At 33.6% G+C, this 12,208-nt stretch overlaps 1 protein-coding gene across 2 annotated transcripts in view; it reads right to left on the bottom strand.

The window, feature by feature from the left end:
* Positions 1-281: 281 nt before the first annotated feature.
* Positions 282-12,208, bottom strand: part of LOC140437338 (uncharacterized) — a 48,348-nt gene continuing 36,421 nt past the window's right edge. For both annotated transcript variants that reach the window (XM_072526813.1, XM_072526814.1), the window contains 2 exons: positions 3,673-3,899; positions 282-1,370 (listed from right to left, as the gene is read on the bottom strand). In XM_072526813.1, coding sequence (XP_072382914.1) covers positions 555-1,370; positions 3,673-3,899 — 1,043 coding nt within the window. In that variant the 3' untranslated portion in view covers positions 282-554. The remainder of the gene's footprint in view (positions 1,371-3,672; positions 3,900-12,208) is intronic.

Raw genomic sequence — 12,208 nt, 5'->3', positions numbered from 1 at the left:
TTTGTGATAAAACTATAAATTTTTTCTTCCGGTATGGGTCTATGGAAGAGTACGTTCTCATATCTTGTTGTACTGGTCATCCATAGATCGTGTCGATCCGATACAGCAGCATATTCCAGTTTTAAGTAGAAGATTCTTTTAGAAACTACTGCGTTAGCCTTTATCTTTTCTTCCCAGAGCCTGAACCATTGTCAGCTAGATCATTTACAGTGAAGTGAATGCGATTCGGCCCCCTAGTCCGTTCGGCTATCTGACCGAACTTTGATTTGATTTGACTGATCTTTTATTCATCTGAAAATAAAGAAAAACAAAAATGGGAACGATTATTTCATCTATTTCGCTCCTGTTGCATATAGTAAAATCTTTTTGTTTATTTATGGTTGTGAAAATAACGAATTTATCCTTTTCTTGAATCTTTTATCGTTATCAGTACTGCCTTTTGGATTCTCTCTTCATCATATATTTTTCTTTGTCCATTTTTTCGTAGAATATATCTCCAGCCTGGGTTCTGAATTGTTTATATTACGAATTTTAATTCTAAAATTTGAATAGGCTTACGTCTTTAAGTTTGTGCTATTAATGATACTTAAAACGCCTTTGGCGTTTGGAGATTCACAATGTGTATTAGTTTTCCCAAAATCAACTTCAGATGTAGCCTGACTACTCTCATCAACTATTTCGAAAGTATCTTTATTGAAGTATTTTAAAATGTGTTTTTTATCGATAGTATTATTAATAGTGTCATTGCTTACTTCTTTAAATCGTGAGCATTTCATGTAATTTCTATTATAGTTGCCGCAATGTTTATCTTGGCACGTTTCTATAATAGTTTCTTCTGTCATTTTACTTTGAAGTTCATTTTCACGTTCAGTACTTTCATCGGTGTCATTATACACTTCTATTTTAATCAATTCGCCAACGTCACTTTGTGTTTCAATTTCACTTTTATTATCAGTTTCGTTGTAAGTTCGTATAATAATCTTTTCTGGTGGAGTATAGGAATTTTCGGATTTAATGGTATAATCGTACTCATTAACAAATGTACTTTTGGTAGTAGTTATCGCACTATTATTTTCACTTCCACATTTATCGTTGTCTATTCTTTCGATGGTATCATTTAAGATTTGACTGCTGTTTTTACGTTTATGGTTTGTTTTACATTCCTTACTAATTCGTTTACTTTTGGTAAACTCCTTAGGATTACTCGATGGACTCTTAGATCCGTCCTCTTTTAAACTACCTAACTGACATATTGCAGATTTAAGAGTTATTAGTGACTTTTCAACTTGTTTTTTGAATGTATATGCATTTATAATAAAATTTGAACAATGAGAACAAACAGTTTTTGGTAAACCATCTGACTGAAGAACCTGCAATTAAAACAAAATATATAAGTAACATGTAATAAATTAGGTTTTTAAAATTAATAATAATTTTTATATCTATTTATTTTATATATATTTTAGAGGGAATAAGCTGGAATTGTACAAATATCTGTATATATTTATGTATAAAATTGCAGAATACATCACAAAGATTAAAAATCTGCAGGATGACGACTCAAGAAGGTATTTATACCAAAAACGAATATCAGAAAGATGCAGAAACACATATAAATATCATCCAAAGCGATGGGGCCTAGGGAAGCTAGACAAATTAAAGCAAACATCTTGACTCAGCTAAGGAAGCTGTAGTTGAAAGAAAGATAAATAAAGGCAAGTCTCTCCCAAAGCGAAAAACTCCGTGGTTCTATACAGAGGTGAAGAGAATAAGAAACGAAACACATGCACGTTTAAGAAGAATTAAAAATTAGTGTTAAGAATCCGTCTCAAAAGAACTGAAGCATGATTTCTATGGTTTATAAAAAGAAATAAGACCCTTTATAAGAGGTCAAAGAGCGGAAGTGATGGAACTAATAGAAGCGAAACACGTCGAAAAGAATGCATGGATTGACTATCTAAAGAAGTTATATACAGAGGAACAACAAATGACGTTAGAACCACAAAAGAAGAAGTTCACAAACTTAGCACGTAGATAAAGTCCGTAGCACACAGTCAAATATTTGATCAAATTAGTTTGAGCAAACCAGCAAATTCACAGCAAATGCAGTCATATCGGGAATTTGATCAAATCCTCTAAAAATAGAGGGTCGTTTATTTTTCAAAATCAATTTAAACAAACTTTAATTTTAATTGGTAGAAAAATATCTAAAGACAAATGATAATCAGCAGTTAGACATGATGTTGACATGATGAAATTAATTTTCTTTTTTTCTTTGGTTGACAGTGTGTAGTTTGTGTTTGTCTTCCTATCTTGTTATAAAATAAAAATAAAAGTTGATTTACATAAAGAAAAAAAGCTGTTTATATAACCCACATTATTATAAAAAATCCGGACATTGTACAGAATACGTTCCGGTGAAGATAGCCACAAATGATGCATGACAGAACGAAATATTGGTGTTTGGCAGTGTTGAAATTGACATTAAAAATGAAATCTGTGCTATCAAAAGCAATAAGATATATAAAAATTATTAGTTTAGAATTACCAAAAAAAGAAAAAGTAAGTAAAATTGCAGTATAAATAATAAAGTTAAAAAGAGATCTAATGTAATCTGGCAACTAGTGGTTTGAGAATTTCCAAATTTATTTGCTAATCTATCAAAGGGTAATTGCCAAAAAAAAAATATTTCTAATAACTAACTGCAATTAATATCGAAAGAAACAAATATTTATTCGTTCGTTTTTATATAAATTAATAAATTGCAGAATACATTTGAAGAATACATTTACATTATAAGGACATGGCAAAACTGCCAAACGCCAATATTTTGTTCTGTGGTCGTCATTTGTGGCTATCTTCATCGGAAAGTATTCTGTAGGATGCTCAAAAATCCTTTCAGACTTTTTATTTTATAGTGGATAAGAAAAATTTGAATCGCAAATAAAACACAAACAACTAATAAACATAATATAATTATAATAAGCATTATAATAATATAATATAATAAGCAAAAGTGGCAATTAATTTCATTGACACACGTCATTAGACAACCGTCATTAAGTATTTGATCAAATTGGAATGTTCGTCATAAAGCAGATTATACAGACAGTATTAGAAAACAATAATGTAATACATCCTTTATATTATAGAGAGATCCCGTTGGATTATAAAAACAATTGAAACAACTAGATGGAAAACAGAATAGATGGCCAACCTATAGATACAGGTAATTTGATACACAGATGTAACATAAGAACAATATAATTTGACGATTTCAATTTAGAAAACTAGATCAATAGTAATCGGTAAAGAAAAAATAAGATGTAAACTTATGGAGGAAGTCGGTTGACATTGAGCAAGTAATGGAAATAATGTACCTAAGATTATAGTGTCCAGCTATGCAGACGAAAAAGAAGTAAGCGATCAAATACAAAAAGCAAATAGATTAGCAGGATGCCTTAATAACACTATATGACGTAACAGACACGATAAAAAAGAATGGACCCATAACATCAGTAGAATTAAGGTCACAAAAGAGTTGTTAATGTAGCAAGGGAGAAATCAACACGTGGTAGAAGAAGTATCGACCGCAAGAGATGGAGTGACAATCTTAGATACAGGCAACAATCTGCCAATGAATAATCTACTACTACTATTTAATCTACTTACCTCAGTTAAAGAAAAATTTGCCAATAAATCGCAGAATAAGATCCCATCATGCTTTGAAGTAAATAAATCCGTTGTCCCATCCCTGATCAAACAAGTACGACATTTTCCTTTTAGCTGTTCTATTACACCATTGATCGGATCCTTTTCATCCTCGAAAATTTCATCTTCTGACATATCGGTTGTGTTCTCAGATTCCACCAAAAAACTACTTGTGTCTTTATGTTTTCCTAAAATTATTAATACTAACATTTAGAAACTCTTCTACTTACAAAAAAAATACAGTAGACGAGCGCGAAGCTTTATACTGTTTTATATGTTTTAAAAATTTAAATAATATTTTTAAAATTGAATAAAGTAATTTTATTATTTATATGTTAAAACAAATTATATTCAAATAATTCAAGGAATTATTATGCTTGTTTCTAACGCCGCCTGTTTACGTATTAACAAAGCATACATTGTTTAATTCTGACGTATTGACAAACCTGTCAAATTCAAATGAAAGATTAAATTATAATAAAATATAAATAAATATCGTTTGTTAGTATTAATCATTACATAAACTAAATAATATGTTTAAAAATTAATAATTTATTTATATGAAACTATTTTAAAGATTAACAGCTTAAATATTGTTATTAATTGGATTACATTTATGACATTACATTGGGGTGTAGGGTTGTGTTATAGAGGTAGCACCTTTTATCGGAACGACCACATCGAGCATCATAGATGGGAGATGGTTCTTGGTAACGGGTCCTCATAAGACACCTAACTCTCACTTATGGCTCCAAGTGCCACACCCCGGACAACTGCATTGGTCTGCAGGCTAAACTAAGTGAGGGTAGCCAGATATGGTGAAAATTTCACCGACCGATTGCCGGTATAAGCAATCTCACACTTACTAATCAACGGCTCTGGGCGGAAGAATTGGTAGGTGGTAGGGCACCCTTTTGTCCTGGGGTTGAGAAATCGATCTCGAAGATGGAGGAACCAATATACTGGTCAACAGCATAAGGATGTAGAAGGCAAGGGGAAACCACTACATTAAAGATCCCCATGGATATCCCTAGTAAAATCATCATGGTTTTAGAAACTAATAACGGCGTTACTGATCATGGCCCTCGGAAGCCAAGATCCGGCAGGGGAGAAGAAGATAAGGACTCTCAGGTCGTTAATCAGCGAATTCCTTGTCAAAAGAACGCAGATGAAAAAATAAGACTGTCCAACACTAGAATAGGAACATGGAATGTTCAGAGCATGTTTCAGCCTGGTAAAATGCACAATGTTATTCAAGAAATGAACAGGTTGAATATCGATGTACTGGGTATCAGTGAAGCTAGGTGGCCCAACTCAGGTTGTTTTTCAACAGACGAAGCCACAATATATTATTCCGGTAGCGAGAATAACCAACACAGACACGGCGTGGCAGTAATAGTTAATAAAAAATCTAATAGAGCGGTGGAATGCTATTTCCCTATCTCAGAAAGAGTAATGGTACTGAAGTTAGTGACTTCTCATGCCAAACTGAATTTGATACAAGTTTATGCTCCTACGGCGAATGCCGACGAAGAAGAAGTAGAATTATTTTATCGAGATATCGAAGAGGCACTTAGAATAACGAAAACAAGAGAAATTACGATAGTCCTAGGTGATCTCAATGCAAAGATTGGAAAGGGACAAAGCGGAAAGTGTATAGGAAACTATGGTCTGGGAAATCGAAACGAGAGAGGAGACCGTCTGTTACAATTCTGTCAAGAGCAGAACTTTATTATTACAAACACATTTTTTATGTTACCAAACAGACGACTGTATACATGGCGATCGCCCGCAGATACATCGGAGAAAGTAGTCAGGAATCAGATAGACTACATTATGATCAATGAAAGATACCGTAATGCTGTTAAAGCCGTGAAAGCATATCCTGGATCAGACGTGGCCTCAGATCACAATCCACTTATAGCCAAAATTACACTCACCCTTAAAAATATTAAAAGACATCAAAGAATCCCTACAATAGACACAAGAAAACTTAAAGAACCTAAAGTAAAAGAATGCCTCCAACATGAACTGCATGTGAACTGCAACAAATTGAACACAAACACCAACGATATTGACGAGTACTGGAATCGACTAAAAGATTGTCTACTGGAACCCTGTAAAGAAATATTAAAGACTTCCTCAAGGAGAAAAGAGGAATGGATGAATGACGAGATACTCAATATGATGGAACAACGGAGACAATTTAAAAACAAGGATAACAATAAATACAGAGAGATAAACCACGAGATTAGAAAGACGATAAAGCAGGCAAAAGAAAAATACTTTGAAGAGCAATGCAAAGAGATCGAAGACCTTCAAAATAAATATGATCTGTTTAACCTACACAAGAAAGTCAAAGAACTGGCAGGACTAAGAAAACAAAATCCCACTTGTGCAATTCTGGATAGACACGGTACTGCTATAACACATACGGACGAAAAAATACAAAGATGGGCAGAATATATCGATGAATTGTTCGATGATGAAAGAGGAGATCTGGAGCACATAGAACTTACGTCAGAAGAAATAGGTCCATATATTACAAAAGAAGAAATATTGCACGCATTAAAAACAATGAAGAGCGGGAAAAGCCCTGGACCTGATATGCTTCCTATAGAAATCCTAAAAATTCTAGATGAGAAGCACATTGATGTTTTAGTGACACTTTTGAACCAAATTTATAGTTCAGGCGTATTACCCAAAGAGTGGTTGACATCTATTTTTATTTGTCTCCCTAAAAAGAAAAACGCAAGAGAATGCAGCGATTACCGCACCATTAGCTTAATGTCTCATACGCTAAAGTTACTACTTAAAGTCATCCATAACCGAATATATCACAAACTGGACATAGACGTTAATAATACACAATTTGGTTTCCGCAAAGGCCTAGGAACACGTGAAGCTCTTTTTTCACTTAATATACTAATACAAAGATGCCTGGACGTCAATCAAGATATATACGCATGTTTTATTGACTATAATAAAGCATTCGATAAAGTACGACATGAACATTTAATGAATGTCCTGAAATCAAAGAAGATTGACTACAACGACCTCAGGATCATATCAAATTTATACTATAAACAGCGAGCAAAAGTACGTGTTAACGAACAGCTGTCAGAAGAAATTGAAATTAGATGTGGAGTAAGACAGGGATGCGTATTGTCGCCAATTCTTTTCAACGCCTACTCCGAAGAGGTCCTGAAAAAAGCTCTTGAGGGTGAAACAGCTGGAATAAAGGTAAATGGAGTTCCCATTAACAACATTAGATATGCGGACGACACTGTGATTTTAGCCGAAAACATTGAAGATCTTCAGAGACTGGTGACCAGAATAGCAGAGTATGGAAAAGAGTATGGTCTAACAATGAATGCCAAGAAGACGAAATTTATGAGAATATCGAAAACTCAAAGAAATAACGAGAGTCTTCTAATAAACGAAACCAACGTCGAACAAGTGGACAAATATGCATACCTGGGAACAATGATTAACTCCACAAATGATTACAATCAGGAGATAAAAATAAGAATAGAAAAGGCTAGAGCAAATTTCAACAAAATGAGAAGAGTTCTATGTACCAGGGATTTAAAACTGGAACTAAGAGTTAGGTTGGCGAGGTGCTATGTTTTTTCGACCTTATTTTATGGAATGGAATCTTGGACCTTGAATGCTACATCAACGAAAAAACTGGAATCATTTGAGCTGTGGGTGTACAGAAGAATTCTGAAAATATCATGGACAGAACACGTCACAAACAAAGAGGTTCTGAGAAGGATGAACAAAGAAATGGAAATTTTAAATTCAATAAAAACAAAAAAATTGGAATATCTCGGACATATTACACGTGGAGAGAAATACACCTTGCTCCAACTGATCATGCAGGGAAAGATCCAAGGAAAGAGAAGCATAGGGAGGCGTAGAATGTCATGGCTGCGCAACCTGAGAGAGTGGTACGGATGTACATCAAATGAACTTTTCAGAGCAGCCGTCTCAAAAGTTCGAATAGCTATGATGATTGCCGACCTCCGCCGCGGAGATGGCACTTGAAGAAGAAGACATTTATGACGTTGAAATTTTGACAATCATTGCGAATCGAATCTTTTATTGACAAATATTCTTTTAATTTTTTACATCTCATTTAATGTCGATATTTTGTTGAGTAAAAAAGACATAACTGTGCGTAAAAGTATTTCATCGAAAGAACTTTCGATGATTTCGATGAGCTTTCTATGATTTTAAGGTGAGTAATAAGTACATCATCTATTTTTAAGAATTTATTTAGTTTATTCAGTTTAGTTACAAAAAAATACGTTATTTATTAGCCCTTTTAGTTTTTGGTTAATTCTGGTAATCACTAAGAAGATCGATTATTGATCCATCAGTCGAGGTGGCACAAGATTCAATGGAGTGGGGCGAGAGGGTAGGAACTGTATCTATTTTTTGACTGGATGAAAATTGTGAATTAAATGAAGTGGAAGCTGAATAATGAGCAGAGTTTGATCGAATGGGTATAGGATGACTAGAAAGTATAGGTGAAGGTGATTGGTAAACAGGGAAATGTTGTGTAAAAGTAATATTAGGAGAAGACGAATGATACTGCAAATGTTGTGAAGGGTATTGTGTATACCCATATGGATTAGGTACTAGGGAAGATTTGATAGCATGTATAATTGCCAATTTCACATCCATTTTTTTTTTCAATTGGTACTATTTATAAATCCGGTAGCAATGATAGCAGAAAATGTCGATCTCGTCGTTATCCAGTATCAAATCGTTGTTTTCTCTTTGTACAATACTCTTTTTTAGTAGCTGAACGATTTGAGACGTATCATCTGTTGTTGTTGTCGGAATAACCTTCTGTTTTTTATGGCGAACATTCTCAATTTGTTCAACCATTGAGGTCTCTCCTACCTCTCGATTTTCCTCTGGAAAATTTGTAGTGGTCCTAAAATAATAGTTGTTAATTTAGACGTTCATATTTAAATATGTGCAATTTACTAACTCCCTATTTGAACAGCATTTTTGTAAAAAGGACAGTCGTTCAAAATATATATATATATATATATATATATATATATATATATATATATATATATATATATATATATATATATATATACGTTTTCCAGGAAGCTCCACCGCCACTTTTTTTCTTTTTCCTTTTCGCCAACTCTCGAGTAAAAGATTTTCTTAAGTTCTTCCACTGTTTTTGTAGATCTTGTCCTGAAAAGATCGACTTACTAAGTACTTTTTTTTATTTTAGATATCTAGCAACTGGTTGCTCCCTTACCGACTTGCATTATAGTTATAGAGTTGGAATATCAACTGTAAGTGAAATAATTCACCAAACATGCCAACAAATTTGGATAGTTATGAAAGAACAATGTATACCTAAGCCCACACGTAAGAAATGGTTAGAAATTGCGGACGGCTTTTAAAAAAAAACGAAATTATCCTCACTGTTTGGGCGCCGTTGACGGCAAACATATCATGGTTATAAAACCACAACATAGTGGTTCACTTTATTTTAACTATAAACACTTCTTCTCAATACAACTACTGGCTATGTGCGACACGAATTATTGTTTTAGATTTATTGATATTGGAGACTATGGAAAAAACAGCGATTCAAGCGTTTTTACAAACTCATTGTTATACAAGAACTTAATTTCAAATAAGCTTGATCTTTCCAATACAGATTTTCTGCCACAAAAAAAAAAACGATTGCAAAATGCCATATGTTATAGTTGGAGACGAGTTGGATTATCTTTTAATGAAATGAGACCCTATGGAGCAAAAAATCTATCAATTAAGAAGAGAATACATAATTAGAGGTTAACTCGAGCACGAAGATTTATTGAAAGTACTTTTGGAATACTTTCTAACAAGTGGAGAATATTTCACAGACCACTAAACGTATCAATAGATTTTGCTGAAGATATAGTAACAGCTTGCACCATACTCCACAATTTTGCGCGTGTACAAGATGGATACAGAGCCGAAGATACCTTATCGGTTCAAGGATTTGTGTCCGCAAGGTCGGCGACTGTAGTTCGCGACTATTTTGCTGATTACTTCATGCATACTAACGAATTGCCCTGGCAAAATAGTTGTATTTAAACTCTATTTGCAGTTATTAGATATTGTTTAATGTAAAAATATCTTGCTAGAGACATTTGTGGATAAATGTTATTGACCACATCATTTTTTGAGGAAAAATTAATATTTTCGATAAGTACACAAATTTAAAATAAATCTGTGTACTTATTTCCAATTTGTAAATTGTTTGCCTCACCCTAAATAAAAAATGACCATATTCCTTGCACAATAATGTAGTTTTATATTCGTTCAATAATCAAAATTCCAATTAGCAAACTTTTAAAACTAAACCATATACGTATGAAACAAAATACATATGTATTTATAATAAAAACATGTTTATTTCCTAACGTATTCATTTTGTTGTACTGCAGTCATGGCTTTAAAATTGTCGCACATTTGCTTAGAAATTTCGACACAGCACTGCTGCTCTGCTTTTTATTTCTATTGCAGTAATCTGGCGATGCTGTATCCCATAGACAGGGATTTGGTTGTACCAAACAAATGAATTTGTCATTATCAAATTCATTACGCTCCATTATTCAACAATGTTCAGAAAACATCTTTTTTCTTTCTTCAAACATCAAAAGTATTCGTGTCTGAAAGCGTTCATTTAACGTAAGGTTTCTTCTGCATCTGGCATACGCATTCAGTCGTCGGTGACAGGAAGGTCCGAGATACTGAATTCGGTATGTGGCATATCGGTTGTGGCATATTACGTTTTAATTCGTTTTTATCTATTCGTCTGAAACAGACATCGCATCCTGGGCTAAGAGAATAACCTGGTCATCTGCAGGTAGATAACCATACCTACTAATATGCCTCCACATTTCCCTATCTAGGCTCAATAATAAATGACAGCAACAACGTCAGTCAAGAAATACAAGCACGGATTCTTAGCGGTAATAAGTGCTTTTATGCATATAAAAACTTGAGATATTTTTAACCCACTTTGTTTCTTTTCAGTATCTAAACACGCTTCGATATTATGTTACCGCCAATTCTCCTAGTCTCAATATAAATACCAGCAATACATCTTTTAGCTTTACTGTTTTATTATTATGCAGTAAATGTATAGAAAAAGTGGCTTATTCTAACCCACTGTTTGGAACCATAAAGTTCGATAAATCCAGTTGTAAATTGGTGGGTCGCTCTTTCCTATAAAATGTTGGATTGGAGCGGCATTCAAAGACTCTGTTCTCGGTTTCCGTGCCAGATAGTAGGTACATTTCGGCTTCTAAGTATTGTGTAACTGCCTACCAGCTTGATCACTTCTCTCGCTAATTAAAAGCATAATTTAGATTCACTTCGGAATACACGCGCTCTACGTAAATTTTAGTTCGCACATAGCAGAAAAATCAGAAGTTTTAGTTAAATACATTTGTAATAAATATCTTTTGTAACAGTGCAACGTAAAATAAAGTACCTTTAAATTCATCGAGAATTATTATTACCACTTCGACTTAAAAAATTGTTTCGACGATGAAAGTCTACGTACTTAGCCAGTTTCAACGTTTGGCTCGCTACTTGTGTTATAAAAAGGAGACAATTCACAACAGTACCGATGGTTCTTGGAGAATAAAAATGAACTATGAGCTGGATGAATTATTGCAGCGCAGATATCGTTAGATTTGTACAGTCAAAGATTAAACTGGGTTGGCAACTTAGAATGAATGCTAGATAATCGAGCTGTAAAAGTAATCCAGAGATGGAAACCCCAAGGAAATAGTACAAATGAAGGCCCCGTAAAAGTTGAATGGATGATGTAGAGGAAGAGTAAAATCATGAACATCAGGCAGTGGCGAAGAAAAGTATCCGTCAGGACAGAATGGAAGAACGTTGTTAAGGAGGCCAAGACCCATAAAAAGTTGTAGCGCCATTAGAAGAAGAAGAACCTATTGTATCTGTAGCTAGAATCTTTAATGTAATTTAACTAATTCATTTAATAATGGTTATATTCATTTAATCTTTGCCATTTCCTATTTCCTGTTTTTGAATTTTCTTAAAACTGTAATTATATGTAATCTTAGTAAAACATGACAAGGAAATGTTTCAAATATATGCAGTCGCTGACACAAGGTTTCCCATTTTAGTTCTTTTGCCCTTATTTAATTTTTTGTCTATCTTTTGGTGGGACATACCCTAATCATATGAGTGGAACTTCCTGAACCTTGTGGAACCAACTTAGGGAGTAAATCGCAGTAGCATGGCCGCTGTTTCTGCTTGAAATTACAATCCATTTACAATCACCTGTATGAAGCCAACACGATATGCGACAACGCCATAAGTATCATTTTTAATTTTTGTACAGTTTTAGGCAGGATTTGCTTTGTTTTTTATTATTATTATTAAAATTTCATGTCATTTCTGTATAATAAATGAAACTCATTTTTCA

This window comes from Diabrotica undecimpunctata, chromosome 3 (assembly GCF_040954645.1).
Source record: "Diabrotica undecimpunctata isolate CICGRU chromosome 3, icDiaUnde3, whole genome shotgun sequence".
Taxonomy (NCBI): Eukaryota; Metazoa; Arthropoda; class Insecta; order Coleoptera; family Chrysomelidae; genus Diabrotica; species Diabrotica undecimpunctata.
The sequence above is the reverse complement of the archived record's forward strand: the minus strand, read 5'-3'. Positions and strand labels throughout refer to the sequence as shown.